This window comes from Callorhinus ursinus, unplaced genomic scaffold (assembly GCF_003265705.2).
Source record: "Callorhinus ursinus isolate GAN/ISIS: 27379988/994484 unplaced genomic scaffold, GSC_fseal_2.0 scaffold7, whole genome shotgun sequence".
NCBI lineage: Eukaryota > Metazoa > Chordata > Mammalia > Carnivora > Otariidae > Callorhinus > Callorhinus ursinus.
The window spans coordinates 59883694-59905730 of NW_027397069.1; the positions used below are offsets into that span (position 1 = coordinate 59883694).

Genomic DNA, 22037 nt, shown 5'->3' on the forward strand with positions numbered 1-22037 from the left:
CAAAATGATAGGATATTAAACACTATGACATCCTCCAATGTCTCTGTTCTTTCCATAGAAAGAAAAATATTTTGGGATCTGCAGCAAATCTTGGTAAGGTAGAAAACCTTAAAGTAGCTGGTAAAAGCTTTGTTTTCCTCTCTTCTTGTTATTGTAGCCATAGTTAAAATTTACATTTTAATTATTCTTTCCTCTATCTTACTGTGGTTTGCTGAGAAATCACATTTTCCAATTTAGCCCATCATTTTAAACCTCTCTGGTATCATATCCATCTCATCATTTAGTAATTAGAAAATATGTGAAAATTTCATGATTCACAGTCTCAGATCAGTTTGGCCTGTCAAAACTACTGGAGAGACTATAAAATGTGGAAAAAGCAGGGGGAAAAAAGGACTATATCTCAATCTGACATAGATATACTCTTCGATTTTAAAGATTATAAATATTCTAAGTACTGACAATAAGAAAAAGTTCATAGCAACGAGATTTGATATGTTTTACAAATGTACTGGAAAAAAACACCTTCTTAAGCTACCTTTAAAATAGAGTACATTCTCATTAATCTGAAATGCATAAAGTGTGATTTTGCTTAAATTAGAAGAAAGGTTTAGGTAACCTGTGTTCTTTTTGCATAAAATAATTATGACATTGCAGTTGACATTCAATATAAGACGACCCTGCCTATTCCCTTTTAAATTAAATGTCTCACATTAGCAATATGTTCTTTATGGAGTTTTCTCCATAGAAAATTCACTGGAAACAATTATCAAAGAAGCGTTTAGAGGGTTAAATTTCCCATTATGGGTAACTTATATGCAATGTCTAAAAATTCTGGTATTCCAAATGAATTACAGAATATTTAATTTTGAACAATGCTATAGACACAGTGAAGCAAAAGCAGATATAGTATTTCTAGACTTTTCCTTTGTGCAATTAATGAAAATATGTAGAGTAAGTACAATGTGGGGCAATAGTGATACAAAAGTAACAAAAAAAAAAGAAGAAGAAGAAATTCCTTACTCTTATGAAGCTTAAATTTTACTAGAGCACTAGATAGATAATAAACAATGAGATATGTTGCTTAATGTCAGAAAATGGTAAATAACATTAAAAAACAGAAGCTTTAAACCTTTTGGCTGCCTCCTACTTGCAAAACTTGTAACAGAATTTTCCATGAAAGTTGGCTAGAAATTATATCCAGACCACAGCTGAATGCTTAAATAAGGTACACTTTTAATTGTGATAATTAAAATTCCAGTCTAGAGAAATATCTACTAAAGGCAACATTTCCTTAAAATATCCTGACTTCAAGGAGTTAATTTATCTGGGAATTTTTAGGATAAAAAGATATTTTCTAGACTAAAAAATATATATGAATGATCCTCTTGCTTGGAGAATTTTCTATATCAAATATATCTGTCCAAACAATATATTATTCATCAAAGCTGATGAATTCTAAGAGCCTCCCATCTGACACTGAGTTCTAAGTGTTTTACTAGATCCATAACTATAAGGGGGTACCTGCTATGTTATTAGCCTCTTGTAGAAAACTCACTGTATTTGAATACATGCTCAGGTTCTATCACTGAGAGACTATTAAATTATGGGTGGTCACAACCTCTCAGGATTTTTTAGTATGTTCCTCAATAAAACGAAAGATTTAGAGTCCCGCTGAGTCCTAGTGTCCTGCACTGGGGAGCAACCATTACTAAGGTAGAGAAAATTGGTCTTTTTTTGACAGGGGATGGGAGGTGAGGAGGCGGCTAAGGACAACAGGGTAGGAATGCTCTAACCTTTCACCAAAGGTGTGATAGAGAGGGAAAGGCCAGGTCTGATTCGATAACTCTATTAATGAGCCTTCCATCTTGTCTCATTTAAAACTATCTCTGACCAAGGAAGCGGTCAAACATTTCACAGTCCCTCCATTGTGAGGTTCTGGATTTGGAATAACAAGACTGAAAGACTTAGAGAGAAAAGAGTGGCATACAAAAGTGTTCTGCATCCTGTTAATTTTTCCAGTGATAGACTGAAGCTCTATGCAGGGGTTTTTCGCAAGTCTTCTTGAACTGACTTAGATTTTCAACCCATGTCACACTGTGAGCTACTTATTGGGTAAAGAAATGCTTTTTCATTCCTACTAAATTTACTCACCTTCTATTTTCAGGGGATGTTTCCCAGACCTCTGATAACATAACTTAAGAGAAATGATTACTGTTATATCTCCCATTTTTTTTATCCTGACAAAAAGACTTTTGATTTATTCATTTTATATATTCCTATCATAAATTTTAACTTTTCCTGAGTAGAAAAGTTTTTCTAACTGTAAAGCTTAATCTCTCAACTCGATCCCTGTATCTCCTTAAGAAGTATGGTTTTGCTTTGGAATTTCTGTTCTTTCATAAACTTTGCTGTGTTTCAACAATATGAATTTATGTGGTATGACAGATCCAGATATCTTGTGATTTAGTACAGTGGCAGGATAATGTTTCCCTGTTATTTTCAATATCTTTCCTGTGGAAGTTCAACATCCTGTTGACTATTTAAATTGAAGTCTATTGAGTTTTGTATCTTTAGAAAACAGTCTGCAGTGACCCTTGTATTCTTCCACTGTGGTATCATGGATATGCTGTAACTCATCTCTTGCAAAAGGTTTTTGAATGATTTTTCCTTCAGACTTTCTTGTATTGAAGGTTAATGACCCTTCTTTCTCCCATCAGACAACTTCAAGAGATCTTATAGATGTCTGCTGTCAAGATAAAGTTTAGCATATAAACAAAGAAATCTAAAAGCCTCCTGCAGGGATCAAATTTAGGATTTAGTCATCTTGAGATACAGTCCTAACCAAAAGAGAAAACTAATCACAGATCATTCAGTTAGAACTATCTCAAAAGGTAGATTCTTGACAGATAAACACCCATATACTTCTCAGACTGTCAAATTACCCATTTAAACTAGAGTAAAAAGTGAAACAAAAGTTCTATCAAGCAAGCATATGAGCTTGATGACGGAACTATACTTTGCAAGTGTCTGAGAAAAAGTGTCATTGGAAAGACTGGACAATGGATTAAAAGGAGCCTGGGGCCAGATTAGAGACCTGGTTACTTCTATGCTCTGCTGTGCCATGACCCTGAGCCTCTTCATTTATTCAGGGTTTGATTTTTAACATAGAATACCAGGGATATGAAATGAATATTCATGTCAGAATTTCCCTTTTACATAGAATTTATATGCAAACTAAATATAGCATGTTATATTTATAATGTATAATGAGAATTTATCTAAATTATAGCAGCAGTTCTATCTCAAATAGATGTCATTTGTTTTCTGAAGGTAATAGGGAGTAAAATAGGAGGAAAAAAAACTTTCGAATGTTAATTTTTAAGGCCTTCTGCAAAGCCAGTTTTGATTTTTCTACAAAATCCATTATAATTCAACTCTAACAGTCAAATCTGTGTCATAGCTTATTCCCTGCAAAAAAAGTGTGCATATATGTATATGCGTGTGAAATATCAAGAGGTAGACTTACGTTATCAGTTTAGCAGAGAAAGCATGAAATTGACATCACTTTACAAAAAAGTAGAATATTAATGAAGGCTGTCACGTTAATAAAGCAGGAAATAGTTTGTTCTCAATGAGAAGGAAAAACGTCTGCTGCCTTGACTTGATATTATGTGTGTGCCTAAGAATATGCCATAATTATGTAGTATATAAATCTATGCGCGCTGAGCATGATAAGGAGAAGGGTGAGCTGAGGAAAAGATGTATCATAGGAAGAAATCTGAGCTCTGTTAAAAATAGCTTCTAGTGAATTCCTAGGCATAAACTAAGAATTGCTCATAATATCCGGATTATACATCTTGCCCATAACACGTACTTATTTGACAATTTTTCTCTAACAAAATTGGCCTCTCATTTCCATGATTTATTTTATATTTTTATCTTTTAAAGGGTTCATATTAACAAATCTGAACATTTCAATAAGGCCTGCCAAATTGCAAATGGAAAAAGAAAACTTGTGATCACATTCTCCTCTAGCTAAAGACTCATAGAGACAAGCAATTCTATATATGTATATTCTTCCTTTTGACATCCTTTCTACATCTTTTGACTAATAGGCATTAAGATCATTTGGTTTCAGGTACTCATACTCTCAGCCTCCCTCCTGGATGACCCATCTTCTCAGATAGCCCCCCAAAGGTATTCTTGCAATTATAAGAAATAAGTCCCTAGTTTCTCCCCACTCTCTCCCTTGGCAAGGGACTCTAACCAACTCAGCAAACGGGCTGCAGACACACATAGACACTGAAATACAGCTGCAGAAGATCCACTTATTAATTTAAAGAGACATTTTAAGTTTCAAGAAAAACCAGATAATCATTGTAGTATGACATAGAATCATCATTTTCCTTTTTATCTGTGGGGAAAAAAGTTTAAGGTCACCTCTACTAAGACTTATCAAGATTTATCAAGACTAACACAGTAAGATTTCAAACAATGAAAAATTTATGTAGATTTAAATTGTTGGGCACATCCTATTGCTGGCCAAATGACTTCTTTATCAGAGAGAAGGTTAAGCATTTTAGGTCATGACCAATACTCATCTGGTACCCCGAAAGTGAAATCAGCACGCTTTGAGAGAGTATTTGGCAACATGATTCAAATGGTTCAAGGGATGGGAGCAAAAGATAGGGAAAAAGGAGTAGATATTAAATGAGGGAGGGTCAGCGTAAGAGACGGAGGGTCGCTGAAGTGGTTTTCGTGAGTTCAGAATAACAATAGCAGTAGCAGTAATAACTAAGCAGAAACTAAGAAGGTAGGCACCCTGATAAATGAGGGAATGTGTGTTCTTATCTGAACTTCATAGTAGCTCCACTTAATTGAATCATAATAAATGTTGTTTGTATCTCATTTCATTGAAGGGAATAGGCTTAGAGAAGTTAGATCGCTTGTCCAGGATCAGGAGCTAACAAATGCTAGCCACTTGATTCATACTTCATTGTGTAATTCCAGAACTAAAACCTTTATGCTCCACAAATACTGCCCCCAAAATTGAGTAGGATTCTTAACTTCCACATATGAGTGAAATCATAAGGCATTTGTCTTTCTCTAACTTTTCTGCTTAGCATTATACTCTCTAGATCCACCATGTTGTTGCAAATGGTAAGATTTCATTTTTTATGGCTGAGTAATATTCCATCACACACACACACAGAGCACATCTTCTTTATCCATTCATCTATCAATGGATGCTTGGGCTGCTTCCATAACATGGCTACTGTAAATAGTACTGCCATAAACATAACGATGCATGTGTTCTTTCAAATTACTGTTTTCATATTCTTTGGGCAAATGCCCAGTAGAGGAATTACTGGATAATGTGGTAATTCTATATTTAATTTTTTGAGTAACCTCCATACTGTTTTTCACAGTGGCTGCATCAGTTCACATTCCCACGAACAGTGCACGAGGATTCCTTTTTCTCCACATTTTTGCCAACATCTTTTGTTTCTTGTGTTTTTTATTTTAGCCATTCTGACAGGTGTGAGGTGATATCTCATTGTGGTTTTAACTTGCATTTCCCTGATGATGAATGATACTGAACATCTTTTCATGTGTCTGTTGGCCATCTGGATGTCTTCTTCGGAGAAATGACTGTTCCTGTCTTATGCCCATTTTTTAACTGGATTATTTGTTTTTTGGGTGTTGAGCTGTATAAGTTCTTTATATATTTTGGATACTATCTCTTTATCAGATATGTCACTTGCATATATCTTCTTCCATTCAGTAGGTTGTCTTTAGTTTTGTGGATTGTTTCCTGTGCTGTGCAGAAGCTTTTTATTCTGATGTAGTTCCAATAGTTGATTTTTGCTTTTGTTTCCTTTGCCATCTAAAAAGATGTTATGTCTGATGTCAGAGAAATTAATGCCTGTGCTCTCTTCTGGGATTTTTATGGTTTTAGGTCTCACATTTAAGTCCTTAATCCATACTAAGTTTATTTTTGTGTATGGGGTAAGAAAGTTGTCCAGTTTTATTCTTTTACATGTCTTACTGTCCCTTTAAGTCAGTGTTTCTTGAAGTGTGGGCAGCTGACTAAAGTCATCATCATTGTGAATTTCTACAAAAAACGTAGATTTTGAATTCTCCCCTTGGTTGATTAGTTCAGATATTCCAGAGGTCTTTAAACAATTGAGAAACAATTATGGAAGCAAAATTTCATGCAAAGTATGTATTCATGTAAAAGCTTTATTAAAGAGTCTCAACTCATTAGAATCTAAACCTGAAATGGTTTAACTTCTGATCACTCTCCCCAAGCACCCTCTACCAGATACCATTTTCCTGTACTTTGATGATATGTCTAGTAGATACAAGTTCCTGAAACTTTAAGTTATTAAAAAATAGTCCCAGGAGCACCTAGGGGGCTCAGTTGGTTAAGTGTCTGCCTTCAGTTCAGGTCATGATCCCAGGGTCCTGGGACTGAGCCCCGTCTTGGACTCCTTGCTCAGCAGGGAGTCTGCTTCTCCCTCTCCCTCTGCCTCTCCCCCTCCTTGTGCTGGTGCTCGCTCTCTCTGTCTCTGTCAAATAAATAAATTTTTTTTTTTAAAAGTAGTCCCAGTTCAGTTTAAAACTTGAGTCTTATCATTCGTTTAAAGCTTTCCTCTTCTTGACAAAGGCCTGGCCCATGGCTCAGAGAACCTGGAATTGTCCATCATTTGCTCGTCCTTCAACCCCAACTCTGGAATGGAAAGAGGGGCACAAACTGTTCACGTTCTCCTCTTTGGTGGTTGTAGGGAAGAGGGATGACAAGAAAAGTTACAAGTCTTCATGACTTCACTGGAACCCCGGTCACAGCTCTTTCCTTTTGGTTGTATGCATCTCATGCTAATACTGTGTAGCCAGTATGACAGGCCATGACTCATGACTCTCCTGATGAGTGCATGAATGTTCTCTAGAGGGCCTTGTGTACCTCCACATTGCATAGTTCTCTGGAAGCACAACACAGCTCTGCCTGACATCTTCCAGTCCCTCAACCCTTGTAACCAGTAGTTGGCAAGGACAGGAGGGCATGATTGCTAAAGCTCGGCTTCTTCCTGTAATAAGCACTCACTCCCTGAGAGCATCACAAAACCTTGCCTCATGTCATGGCAGGAGGTCAGGCTGCGGCTAGCTACCTTACTGCCGATACACACTGTCTGTTGTCCTTGACAAGCTAGACCCAGGGAGAGAGGAGTGAGCCAAATGCCTGAGCAGACACTCCAGTAAGGATTGAAATGCCAGTTTTTCCTTGTAGAATTCCCCCAAATTTATGAGGGATTTTTCTGAGAGTCTTCCTCACTTGATTTAGGAAGGTGGTAGTGCTGGTGAGCTGTCACCTTCGTCTATCCATCTGGTATTCCAATTAGCACAAAAACTGTATGACCCTGACCTCATGGCTCTCTTGCCACTTATTCCAAGTGTTCTCTCAGTATAGACTATGGGGTTGGAGAGCCAGGTGGTTGGTAAAAGATATGGTCCTAATGCCTCTTTATAAGCCCTAGAGGGCAGGGTGTGGCTACAATTTTCTGTAAGTTGTCTTCAGAAAGTAGTTAGTGGGGTCTCTTTATCTCTATTTGGGTTTTAAATATAACACTGAGAGGATAGAAGCTGCCCCTTAACTTGGCACATTTTTGGGGTCCGGCAGAATGTGAGTCTCCACTGAGTAAAAGAACTACATTTAGATTTTTCTAAGCAAAAGCAAAATTTTCACCAGAGACCACTTTTTTGTTCCCTGATTTGGGGAGGAAAAAAAATAAATAAAAGAAACACCTACGGCAGGGAGGAATTCTTTTTTGTTCTTTTTTATCTACGTTGATTTGGTGCCACAGCATAGAACTCAGTGTTCTATGAAGAGACTTCCAAGGTCAGGTCCCTCGACTAGCTCTTGGGCTGCCATAACAAGCCCTTGGAGGTTGCCCTAGGTGAAAAGGTGACTCACTCTTTGTTTAGAGTTATTTGTCCTTTGTGTAAATACCGACAGGGAGAAAGAACAAGACAAGAGGTCTGTTCACAGAATTACACACTTCTCATCTGAAATCCGGGCTGTTAAATGTGGCATCTGAGGTCTGCTTACCTCATCTTATCTTCACAGCCTGCTTCACACGATAGGATATAATCGGACACTCAAGTAGCCCTGACAAAAACTGTTATGGGAAAGGTAGGAAAAAAAATACTAAAGACTTCCAGGCATCCACAAATATCTTTCAAAGGAAGTTCTCTGACTCATTTGCACTATGATCATTCCTTTGCTGGTCCCCACATTCTCAACATCCATGCTTGTAATAGACCTCCACCGTGACTCTGAGAAATCATGTCATCTGTTTATAAACAGCAGAGAGCAATTTTGAAATGTTCCCATTGTGGGAACAGGACAAACATTTTGTGACAGAAGCTCCCTGAAGCTTTGTTCTCTTCGGACTAGTTACCAGGAATAGTTGATCTGGATGCATATTTCAGCCAGTTAATAGCACCCTCTAGCTTTTCTAAAGGCTTGTTTCTTCAAAAATTTCAGTGAATGTCACCAGAGCAGAGGAAACTTGGTATTTCACTAACGTGCTTATAAGAAATAGAAATCAATAGTTACCAAACACATATGCGGTGACTAGAGCTCTAGCAAGTGCTACTCCATTCTGGTGTTCTAAGACAACAAGATCCCAAACCCCATTAGCCAATAAATACTGACTGACAGTCTTATTTACAGCTCAGGTTAAAAAATGATGGTGTGAACACTCAGTTTCATCAGGATCTCTGTTTTACCCACACAGCTATGACTTACAAAGGTCAGAAGTGAAAGAATTTTTTTTGTGTGATCCAGAAAGTCAGACTTAATGCCTACTCCTTGAACTCCAAAGGAACTGTAATATCTCTGAATTGTGTTTGCTGTTCCCCTTCTTAGAAAACCTTAGAGGTCATCTAGCCCAAGCTTCCAATAAAAGTACCATCTTCTTGAACCCATGTAATAGGAACAGAGTCTGCTCAGATATTAAAGAGCTCCAGGTTAATATGTTGTTTTGTACTGAGCTCCTAACTAGTTCTTTATAAAAGTTTTCCCATAGCTTCTTTATTACCTTACATAATTATCCATAAAATATTTGAAGTTACCTATTTTGGTAGCTATTAATACATTTGGCTTTCCAGTAGAAGCGAGGAGAGAGCTAACAATTTATCACTAAAGGGAAATAAGATATAAACACTCTGGTTATTTAACAGGTATTTAAAATATGTTTCATTTTATAATACATACAAATTTGAAAACAAGAGAATCACGAATTCATAGAATTGGAATGCCCTTTAGAGATCAGATGGAACAGGTTTGCACCTACTTTCAGAATTTCTCAGGAGCCTGAGTGATGGAAGACATTCCAGGCTTTGGATTGGAGTCTTGATCCCACAAGGTGATCCATTCCAGTTTTGGAACAACTCTGATTGCCAAAGAATTCTTTACATTGGGCAAGAAGATTTCTCTCTATAATTTTCATATCAAAGATCCAATTTGTGCTTTTGGGGGCAGACCAAAGCAAATCTGTGTCCTCTGGTACAAACAGTTTTTAATCTTTCATGGAAGCTCTGCTTCCATGAAGCAGATTGATTTTAGTAAAATTTGATAATCCAGATAGGAAGAAGTAATGTCTGGCTATTCATACCATTGCGGTAGATGGTAAGATTTGTATGATTGTTGATTCTTTATGTAGGATTCTGCATATAATCCAAACCTCTCTTCTTTTGAAATGAGGTAATGAACACTAGAACACTGTTGTCTAAGATTACAAAGCTGATTACCAGTTGAGCTGAGCCTAGCACCTCACTCACCTGATACAGTAAAATTCTTATCTCTGGTGAAAATTCACTTGAAATGCATTTGTTCAATTAATGATTGCAGTGCACACATCTTCTCATCTCTGGGAATTGGCAAAGTTTCAAATGAAACAACAAATAAGCCACACTGTGAAATCTCAGAAATAAGAAAACATTGTCTAAGAGCACTGCCTCAGGAGCTTGAGTTCTGGTTTCTTTATCAGCTGGTAGTGGAGCACTACACTGTCTCTTTTGGCCTTAGTTTTTCTTATGTAGGTTGTGGGTATGTGCTGGCTTCTGAGACTGTCCCCAGGCTCAGTAGGAAAAAGCACCATAGAATGAAGGGAGGAAACGGGTTCCAGTGTACCTATTCCTCATTGGGTAATATAAATTGTAAGTTTCCCACAAGCTCTAAAATCAGACCATCATGTCCTACTCAGGTCTGTTATATTCCTTTCTTCAATATGGAGGCAGTGATCATTATCATCTCCCCAGTTAAGTCCCTATGTTATCTGAGCTCTCAAGAGGGATTTCTTTCTGAAAGAACCCTCAAAGGGGAAGCTGGGATAGAAACACCAAATCCAGAATAAAGCAGGGTCTATAGCAGACTTTAAAATGCACACATAGTTAAGAGTCTGAAGTTAGAACAGACTCTTAACTATAGAGAACACACTGATTGTTACCAGAGAGGAGGTGGGTGGGGGATGGATGACATAGGTGATGGGGATTAAGGAGGGCACCTGACATGATGAGCAGTGGGTGATGAATGGAAGTGTTGAATCACTATATTATACACCTGAAACTAATATTACAGTATGTTAACTAACTGGAATTTACATAAAATCTTTTTGAAAGTGCACATTAAAATTAGTTCAACTGAAATCAGTCCTTACCTAGGGTTATTCATTTAAATCTAACTTAAAATTAAAAAAAAATTTTTGAATAATAATAAATAACCATTTCTAGTTTTTACTAAATGATGATAGACTATTAAAGTCTAATTCACCTTTATTTCTTCCCAAAGTTTTATTATGAGAATTTTCAAACATACCTATCAACAATATATCACAATTGATATTTTATTATATTTATTATATTTATGACGTATTAGATATTTATTGTATTTCTTTATTTGTAATCTATCCCTATCTCCATTTGTCAGCATCAATCTCTCATCATTTTTGCTGCCTTCAAGTTGTAGCATTACTTTTTTTTTTTTTCAGGGCACAGAGATATAAAACATTGACAAACACACACAATCATGTACTACCACCACAATCAAGATACTAGACAAGGCCTGGCAAACTATCGCCCAGCAGGAAAATATGACCCTTGGACAGTTTTTTTTTTTTTTAAAGATTTATGTTATTTATTTGAAAGAGAGAGAGCATGCGCACAAAAGCAAGGGGAGGAGCAGAGGGAGAGAAATCCCAAGCAGACTTCCCGCTGAGCCCGAGCCCCATGCAGGCTGGATCCCGGGACTCTGACTGAGATCCTGACCCGAACCAAAATCAAGAGTTGGATGCCTAACCAACAGACTGTGCCACCCAGGCGCCACTTGACAGTTTTTATAAATAGTTTTATTGTAACACGGCCACACCCATTCATTTACTGCAAAGGCTAACTTATTTACTCTCTGGCCCTCTGCAAAATAAACATGGTTGTTGTATATTTTTATAGATGTCCCTTATCAAATCAAGAAATTACCCCTCTATTCATACTTTGCCAAAGTTTTTATTATGCATGGAAGTTGAATTTTGTCAAATGCATTTACGGCATCTATTGAGATCTCTTTTCCCCAGTAGAATATGGATAGCATAAATCACATTGATTGGTTCTTAAATGTTGAAACCGTCTTGCATTCCTGGGAAAAACCGTTATTATCAATTTTATATATTGCTCTATTTAATTTACTAATTAATATTTGTTGAGGATTTTTGTGCATATTCATAAAAGTTATTAGTGTGTAGTTTTCTTTGATTGTATTATTTTTGTCAAACTTTTTTTTATCAGAACAACACTTGCTTGCCTCTTGGATGTTTTTTCCTTTTGTATTAAGTGTTCGCTGCTTGTGTTTTTAGCACTAGTATTATTTCTTCCTTAAATGTTTGGTAGAATTCACCATAAAGCAACTGGACCTGAATTTTTCTTTGGTGGAAGGTTTTTAACTATGAATTCATAATACTTTAATAAGTATAGGACAATTCAGGTTACTCTTTGTACTCTTGAGTTGAGATTAGAAGTTAGTGTCTTTCAGGGAAAATGTTCAATTCATTTAAGTTGTGAAATTTATGGGTATCAAGTTGTTCATTTTATTCACTTGTTTTCCTTATAATGTCCTAAGATCTGTATTGACGCCCCTTCTTCCTTTTCTGATATTGATCATTTGTATCTTCCCTCTTTTTTTCTTGACCATTCTGGCCAGAGTTTTATCCATTGTACTGATCATTTCAGAGAACTAGATTCGGTTTTTGTGGATTTTTCTCAAGGTTTATGTTTTAAAATTTATTGCCTTCTGCTCTTATCTCTTTTACATTCTTCTGCTTGTTTTGGGCTTAACTTGTTTGCTTTGCTTTTCATAGTGTCATAGTTGAAGCTAAGATCACTGAGACTTTTATTCTTTTCTAATAAAGTCTTAATTTAAACCTATAGATTCCACTCTAAGTGCTATGTTAGCTGCATCACAGATTTTATTTTTTTGGATCTATTTTCATTTTCAGTTTCAAAATATTTTCTAATTATTCTGCAAATTTCTCTTTGACCAAGGGTTTTTAGAAGTATGTTGTTCAATTGCAAAATATTTGGGGATTTTCCAAATACATTTTGTTACTGATTTTTCGTTTATTATGTTGTCATAGAACACATTTTGTATGATTTCCATTTGCATAAATATGTTAAGGTTTGTTTTATAGCCCATGATATAGTCTCTCCTGGCGAATACTACATATGCACGCACTTGAAAAAAAGTGTATTCTGCCATTGTCAGGTTGTTGATGGTGTTGTTCAGAATTTCTATATTCCTACCAAACTTCTGCCTACAGGTTCTACAGAGGGGAATACTATGGTCTCCATCTAACTATATTTCTACCTTTCTGTCTTTTTTGTTTCGATTTTAATTATGGCATGTTGCCTTCTAAGGTTATGTTGTTAGCTGCCTTCATATTTAGGATTGTTCTGTCTTCTCAGTGAGTTGGCCTTTTCAATCTTACGTTAGTAGTATACCTTTACCTACCTGGTAACATTCTTTCTTTTGAAATATATCTAGTTATATTAATATAGCCAATTCACCTTCCTTTTTTTTAGCTTTCCTTTGATTAGTATTTCATAGTGTCTTTATTATTCTTTCATTTTTAACCTGTTGATGAATTGTAATATAGTTGTGTTTTGCATTTTTATATACGACCATCTCTGTCTTTAAATTGGTGTGTTTAGACTATACATTTTTTAAGACCATACATTTTATTCAATGGAATTATTAATATCGATGGATTTGAAATCTACCTCATTACTATTGTTTTTCCTATTGACTCTATCTGTTCTTTGTTGCACTTTCCCTTTTTTCTGCCTGTTGTCAAATTATTCATAATTTCACGTTTATTTATATTTCTGGCTCTTTATACATTTAAATGTGTATATATATGTGTGTATATATTTGTGTGTGTGTGTGTGTGTGTATATATATATATATTTTTTTTTTTTTTTTAAGTAGGCTCCATGTCCAGCATGGAGCCCAACATGGGGCTTGAACTCATGACCCTGAGATCAAAACCTGAGCTGAGATCAAGAGTCAGATGCTCAATCAAGTGAGCCACCCAGGCACCCCTACATTTAAAAATATTTTAAGAGAATGTCCTAGGGTTTACAATATAAACTTTTAATTTGTCACAGTCTAACTTCACATAATATTTATTTTGTTGACATGTAGTGTAAGAATTTTATGATAGTATGTTTCTAATTCCTTTCTCTCATCTTCTGTGCTAATGTTGTCATTTTACTTTTCTATTTGTTATATATGTTATAAACCACAATTCTTTGCTACTGTTTTTGCTTTAGGCAGTCAATTATCTGTTAGAGCAATTCAAAAAAAAATATATTTTACATTTATTTTCTTTTTAACCATTCCTGGATATAGGTTTTCATTTCTTTTTACAAACCTAATTTTTTTCAGTATCATATGCCTTCAGCCTAAAATATATCCCTTCAGCAATTCTTGTAGCATGGGTCTCATGGCAATAAGCTGAGTGTTTGATTGTCTGAAAAAATGTCTTTCAATCACCCTCATTTATTAGAGTTATTTGTGCCGTGTATAGAGTTCTGGGTAAACTTTTATTTTTTCTTTTCTTTCAGCACTCTAATAATGGCATCTGGCTTACATAGTTTCAGACAACAAGTTTGATGTCAGTCTTTGATTTCTTCCTTTGAATGCCATGCCATTCCACCCCACCCCCACTCCTGATGCCATCAATATTTTTTCTTTATCTTTTTAAAACATTTTGAATATGATGTATCAGAGTGTGCCTGCATGTGTGTATTTGGAGACGGTACATCTGCCTGTGCAGAAGGCCAGACAGAAGTACATGTAGCATTGACATCGGAAAATGGACATGCCATTTTCTTCCGCGAGAACATCATGCAGGAATTTGAGGCAATGTAGTCGGGAGCTGAGCCGGGTTTGAGTTTCGTTGCTACAGTCATCTTCAGAGCACCATATACTCTCCTTCGGGTGGTGTTAGGAACTGCATGTCTGTGTCCCCTCCAAATTCACATATTGAAATCCTAACCCCCAAGGTGATGGCATTTGGAGGTGCGGACTTTGAGAGGCATTTTAGGTCATGGGGGTGGAGCCTTCATGAATGAGATAAATGCCCTTATACAAAGAGGCCAGAGAGCTAGGTTGCTCTATTTCCGCCATGTGAGGAGAGAAAGAGAAGTCAGTATCTACAACATGGAAAAGGCTTCTCACCAGAGCTTGACTGTGCTGATACCGTGCTCATAAACTTGCAACCTTCAGAACTATGAGAAATAAAGTTTTGTGGTTTTAAGACACCCACTCTGTGATACTTTGCTAGAGTGGCCTCAACTGACTAAGACAAGTAGGAAAGAGGGTTATTCTCAGAATTCCTGCTCCACCCACACCTTTTGGCCTCCTCTGTGCATTTGTGCCTCAGAGGGGTTCTCTCTCCATGCTCTTGCCACTCCTCCAGTGGTCGTCAGCTTCTGCTCGTTACTTTGTTTGTTGGCCTGGTGATGTAACACAGGCAGATCCTCTGTTGTCCTGGTCTAGGGTCAGACTTCTGTAGGATGATGCCTGGGCATTAGGGATGGAGGTTCTCAATGCTCTATACCTTACTACTTATAGCAGTGACACTTTGCAGGTCATGTGCAGAAGAGACTTTCCTGACCTCCCGCCTGTGGTAGGAACCCTTGAATGACACTGGTGTAAACCCTCGGCCCAGGACTCTTTCCTGCTTCTCCCATAGGGCTCATGTGTTGTGCTTCCTAAGGAAGAGGGGTACTCTATGCAAAAGAGCACGCAAGGAGCTGGAGACTCCTCTTGTATTTGTGTCCCAGGGGTTCTACCTTCTTGTGCTAGCTCAGACTCAGCCTTTAGAAGTTTATTTAAAAGTCTTTCTGAAATCCTCTTACTCTCTTGCATGATGCATTTGTCTCTTATGCCTGCACTCTGCCACGGGTGAGCTAATGTTCACCCTGAGGCTCTCTTTGGAGGAACCTGCTTTCCTTAGAAGTATAGGCTCTTTGGTTTCCCATCTCTTTGATAGGTCCATGAAAGGTTATGATTTTATAGTTAATCTGATTTTTTCTGGCTTTTAGTGCAAGACAGCTGTGAAACACTGTGCTACACATTTGACATTCCAGACTATTATTAATAGAGTTGTCTTATTTGCTTATATTAATGTAGTTATGAAATCATATTTATCACTTTACTATTTCCTGATTCTACACCCTTTGATATCTCTCTCTTTCATCATTGGGCCTGAAAATTGATTTATAAAATTTTAATAAGATTATGGAAATAGAATGATACATAGTGATATTTTATAAGTACTTCCTAGAATTTGAAAATTAAAACATTTCCTATTAAAAATATGACCATTATAAAAGAAAGGGATTTTTATTTTCTCTGGATATAGTTTCAAAGCTATTGCTAGATATAAGGTCTTCTTATGAAACATCATGCATGTTATAACCGTTTTGTGTCCAGAACTGAAATCAGATCCCTGAAGTTGCTAACTGCTTACAAAAGCAAAACAAAGTACCTGCTTGATGGAATTAAGACAGTTATGTTCACCAGATACACTGTTTTTTCATGAATCTTTGAGTCATTTCAACTCTGGAGGAAATATGTCTTTAAGTATTTGTTTATAAGTAAGTGTTACCATATTTTCCATGAGAAAAATATATAGTGCAGAGAAATTACAGTTGATTCAAAAACTGCACCTTCTTATGAATGTATCAAATGAATAAAAGAAAGGGAAACTGCCCTAAGAGCATTCTCTACAATTAGCTCAGTGTCCTGTAAGTTTTAAAGTGTGGCTGAGACTGAATATTACTGTCTTTAAAAAGAGATCTTTCATGTAGTGAAACAATAAAGTCTCTTGCAGCTCTGAGATTCTATAATTTTTAAGTTGCATATCTCTATTTTTAGTAATTTGATTGAAAATCACATTTAACGATGAATCTTTCTGTAATTTCAGGTTTTATATGGGGAGAAATTAAACAAATGTGGGATGGTGGACTTCAAGATTACATCCATGATTGGTGGAATCTAATGGATTTTGTGATGAATTCCTTATATTTGGCAACAATCTCATTGAAAATTGTTGCATTTGTAAAGGTAACTATTGTTTATATTGTTGGTAAAGCATAAGTTCTGATAAATACTGATACACCTTTGATTGTTATTAATTTTATTAATAATGTTACCTAGAGCATTATGTATATGTGATATTCACCTCCTCATGACTTTGTTGATGATGGGTATAAAATACATAGATAATACCCAATTTATAGTCATAAAAAAATTTCACAATTTGAAGTTGTCACCCAATTTAGTTGCATCTAAATTGAATGATGCCTCAAAATTACTCACAGTAGTTACTCTCATTTCTAATCCTTTCCATTTCTAATGAAATTCTACCTTAAACACTGTTTAAATTTTGGCAACCAAAATCTATTTTTAACAGTTATAACTAACCGATAACATTACATAGATCAAAATATTATTCTTTCAAAGCATTGAATTATTTCAGCTCAAACTTATATAGTTTGATATAATTAGAGCAGAATATAATTTCTTTCTCCTCATCCCATTCAATATGACAGTGCCTGAAATCCCATACACCCATCACTCCCCCAGATTTTGTACAATATCAGTCTTTTCCAAACCACAGAATTTATGTAAAACATTTTTGCTCTGCAATGACAATCTGGATTATTTTGTACTTTGGGGGATATTTTTCAAACCAAAGTATTATCTCCTTCTTGCCTTTCTTTTTCCCTCTTTCCTTTCCTCTCCTTTTTTAAAAAAATTTATTTCAAAATGATTACTGTATTAGTAAAAAATAAAGAGTGTCTAATTAGGCTTTACATGAATGATTCATGCAATTTAGCGATCTGATCTAGAAAATACTACCATGTAGGTGAACTCATGTCCATTTCGTCTACTTCTTAAAATAGCAGCCTGAGTATCTTAGTGCAGTATTCAGTTCTGTCAGGGTCAAAAATGCCCAAAGTTGGAAAGGCCATAGTTTCTAGAATTTGTTCAATTAAAATGTTGCCAGCACTCACTAAAACATTAGGAAAGAACATTGCCTGCCAATTTCACGTAAAGCAAGCTATATTTTAAGAATAAAATGATAATTGGGTAATTTTTCCTACCTGCATTGAGGTTAATACCCTTGACGACCTTAAGAGAGCGGAAGGTACTGTCTTAACCAAGGAGGTTATGCATCTATGTAGGAGATGGGCAAGCTCTTGTTAAGTGCATTTCTGTCCAATTCCTATTTTCTTTGTAATGACCCTTAAGTATATCTATAAAGTTGTTTTATTCATCTCTCTACGAAAAAGTAATATATCTGCTTTTTTGTGGCCCCATACGAATATAAAATTCTGGTGTTATAGGACTGTAGCAGTTCTCAAACTTTCAGGTGCAAAAGAAGCACCTGGAAGGCGATTCCCTTTCTCCATCCCCAGAAATTCTAAAGTAGGAATATTAGGGAGGATCCTAAATTTGCATTTGTACCAAATTCATCAGACGATGCTGATGTAGTTGATCTAAGGAAGACACACTGAATGATACTGGACTGTATAATTCTGTTCAACAGCTAAGAAAAGTATGAGATTGATATCAAAAAGAATTTGTCATATTTTATATGCAATATTTATATTAAGATACAGAATATTTTTATATATTACATTTATATGGTGTTTACATATAGTACATATACATTTTAATATATGAACACTTAATATACATTTAGTATACATTTAATATAAGAACTCTGGTATATGGTGGGTACAATTACGTAAATTAATGAATACCTGTGAATTTTTGTGTCTCAGTTTTAGGCACAGGATTTGAATTTTCTTAAAAAGTTGTAAGTTCTTCATGTGCAACATCTATTTTAATATTAAAATGTAAACATTCTCCCTTATACTACAACAAGGAAAAAATTATGCTCAAAATTCAACTCACCCACCCCATGTGATGAAGAAGGAGTGAAGGGGTAAAGAGGAGATGGAAAGGCAGAGGAATTACCTCAGATGACAGTGATGTAAATAACGTGGAATCTCAAGAAATACAGTTCGTTTATGCACTGTGGTCATAGGATTTCAGCTATGACTGTAAATGTAAAGTGTGGAATGTTCTTTCTGAGTGATTAGTTTGTGTGACTAAAACTTGAGTTGCAGCGGGGGAGTTTGGTGGGTAGTGTTTTCTGGGCTCACTTCTTTCCTCCATCACTTACTCGTTATCTGAAATTGACCTGTTTCTCTGCCTCTCTGTGCTGCATCTATAAAATAAGGAGACTAATAATTTTTACCTTGTGCTGTTGGTATGAGCAGTAAATAAGCTGACATAATTAAAATGCCTGTTATAGAATAAACATGCATTATTAATTTTTCTTCTTTCTCTTTTACTCCTATGTCCTCCTCCTTCATATACTATGAGCTCATTGGACTTGCCTTTTTAAATATCTTTATTATGTCCCTTCATTTACTTTATGTTAGTTGAAAAAAGTTTGAGCTCTGGATTCACACTTGCCTTTACCATGTGAAACCTGTATGATTTGGGGCAAGTTATTTAATGTCGTTCCCAATGTTATTACCCATTGAATGATGATAATAATCAAAAGAACACTTACTCTGGGAGCCTGTAATGCCAACTTGTTGACTCACCCTTCCTTAACTTCTTTTTTATTTATCATTCAATTTTTCATGCTAATTTTTAGTTAATTTATAAGTTACTATTTCTGGAAAAGAGGCCATATTTGTCTACAAAAATAGACTCTGCTATAAATAAGGCAAACAACCATTATGTGAATCAATCAGTAAGAATTTCTGGGAGCACACTAACAAACCAGGATTTCATCTGTTTTCTGAGAGTGCAAAGATGCCTGGGACAAATCCGCTGCCTTCAAGCAGTTCACAGTCAGGTGGAGGAAAGCGACATGCGTATCAGTTTTAGAACCTTCCCATACAATAAACTCTACAACAGGGACTGTGGTAGCATCAAAGAAGGAACTAAACTCTACTGGAGGTGTCCTGGAAGACAGAGCCAGTGGGCACCTATTGGGTTCATGAAAGTGCGTGAGAATTCCAGAGAGAAAAGACACAATGTGCAAAAAAGTCTGAGTGTATAAAGGAGGCCAATATCTAAGAGAAATGATCCAGTAAATTGGGATGAGGGGAGGATAAGAAGGACTTTTCACATTCTGCTATAGAATGTGGGATTTGCTCTATTAATAAAGAGGGGCATTAATGAGATGTAAGCAGAGAATGAGTCAAATGATAATGAATGCCTGAAGTAGAGCAATGAACATTGGGGAAGCTGTTGGAGGGCTGGATTTGAAAACAAAAATTAAGAGGGAAGAGCCACAAGATTGATGATTTATTAATTATGAAACATGAGGTAGATGGAATCCCCTGATGCTGCTTCCTGGTAAATAGTTTGCCTATTCTGGGGCAGGCAAAATTACCAGGGAGTTATAATTCAGATCTCTGTAGGATTGTACAGGTTCTACCCCCAGTGCGAAGGTGCATAAATGGAAGCAAAAATCCAGCCCTAGGTCTTTTCAGCCAAGCCATGGACCCAGACCAAAAAAACCTGTCATTCCTCAAAAGGAAAACCTTTCAGAAACTGATTTATCCAAGGGGAGAAACTTTTAGAATAGGTTTGGCAGAAGGGCCACCCTTGCTTAATTGATTTATCCTTTTGTAATTCATTCACCTAGAGGTGATTTTTTTTTTAAAGATTTTATTTATTTATTTGACAGAGAGAGACACAGCGAGAGAGGGAACACAAGCAGGGGGAGTGGGAGAGGGAGAAGCAGGCTTCCCGCAGAGCAGGGAGCCCAATGCGGGGCTCGGTCCCAGGACCCTGGGATCATGACCTGAGCTGAAGGCAGACGCTTAACAACTGAGCCACCCAGGCTCCCCACCTAGAGATGATTTTATTTTTTTTATTTTTTTTAAAGATTTTATTTACTTATTTGAGAGAGAGAGAATGAGAGATAGAGAGCATGAGAGGTAAGAGGGTCAGAGGGAGAAGCGGACTCCCCGCTGAGCAGGGAGCCCGATGCAGGACTCGATTCAGGGACTCCAGGATCATGACCTGAGCCGAAGGCAGTCGCTTAACCAACTGAGCCACCCAGGCGCCCTAGAGATGATTTTAAACACACACACACACACACACACACACACACACACACACACACACCAAAGGGTCCTTCTAACTAAGGCCATGGTTTGAGCTCTGATCTGTACTTGATCTGAGTACCACTTATACCACTTTCTACTTGTGTGGTTTGGAACAAGTTACTTAATCTATACCTCAATTTTCTCATGTGTAAAATGACACTAATAATCAAATCCTATAGAATGTTTGCAAAGATTACATTAACAAACACATTTAATGTCATAAGTAGAGCTTAATATAAACACTCGGTATTGTTTTTAATTTTTATGTACCACACAATAGCATTATATTGTACAGCCAAAGACAGTACAAAAGTATATGTGACTTCACTATTCTCCTCACATGAAAGGTTTTGTGGTAGTTCTTTAAATACCTTGATTCATGGACATTTCACAGCTCGTGAATTGTGAGCTTTTTTTTTTTCATTTGCTTTTAATCCTTGAAACAGTTTGTTGACCATTTCCTCTTCTCACTATGTATGAAATAGTTAATCCAGAGCTTGTTGATGCCTGGCCACACTTATAAAATGTTACTTTATCTTCATTAGGACTGGTTTTCTCCTAAATATTACCCTGTCCTTTTCTATATGTACAACTTGTCTCATATTTATCTTTAGTCATTTGGCAGTAATGATTAAATTCTTATGCCTATTCCACTGTGTGATATAAATAATATTTTCAAAAATTAAAATCATTATGGATAAGGACATTTATTTTAACAGTCATGATGGAATTGTTCATAGTACCTTTCTTCTAAATATTTCTGAGTAAATAGCTCATTGAACTCTCCTATGCTTGTCAGCTAGACAAAAGGCAAATATTGTTTCCATTTCGCAAATGTTGTAACTGCAATGTACTCTCCAAATTAGGGAATTTTCTAAATATTCTTTAATTTTATAGCACAGAACTCTGTAGAGATTTAAATCCTAAATGTTTAATTTAGTATTATCTATCACAGGAGAAAATCCTATGCCTTCTTATTGTCTTTCACTACTTCATTATCTAACCAATTTGTAGAAGGGGAAAGGTTTTCACCATATAAATCAAACATTAAAACCAGTATACATTTTCTGTTTACTCTCATATGGCAAATATTTTCATTTTGTGTCAATTTAATTTTTTATTCATGTTTATTGATCGCTTGAGTTTTCTAAGTATGCATCAGAGACTATAGAGGATATAAATAAACCAGTATCATGATTCAGTTCATCTTCCTCTCTTAACACTTCTGCTAAGATATTCCTGACCTGGCTCCAGCTTCCTCTTAGAGTCAT

The 22037-nt window shown here is 36.1% G+C and overlaps 1 protein-coding gene across 9 annotated transcripts in view; it reads left to right on the forward strand.

Moving 5' to 3' along the window:
* TRPC4 (transient receptor potential cation channel subfamily C member 4) overlaps window positions 1-22037 on the forward strand; it is a 199777-nt gene that overhangs the window by 142633 nt on the left and 35107 nt on the right. For all 9 annotated transcript variants that reach the window (XM_073894641.1, XM_073894634.1, XM_025874532.2 and 6 more), the window contains one exon: window positions 16545-16684. In XM_073894641.1, the coding sequence (XP_073750742.1) occupies window positions 16545-16684 (140 nt within the window). The remainder of the gene's footprint in view (window positions 1-16544; window positions 16685-22037) is intronic.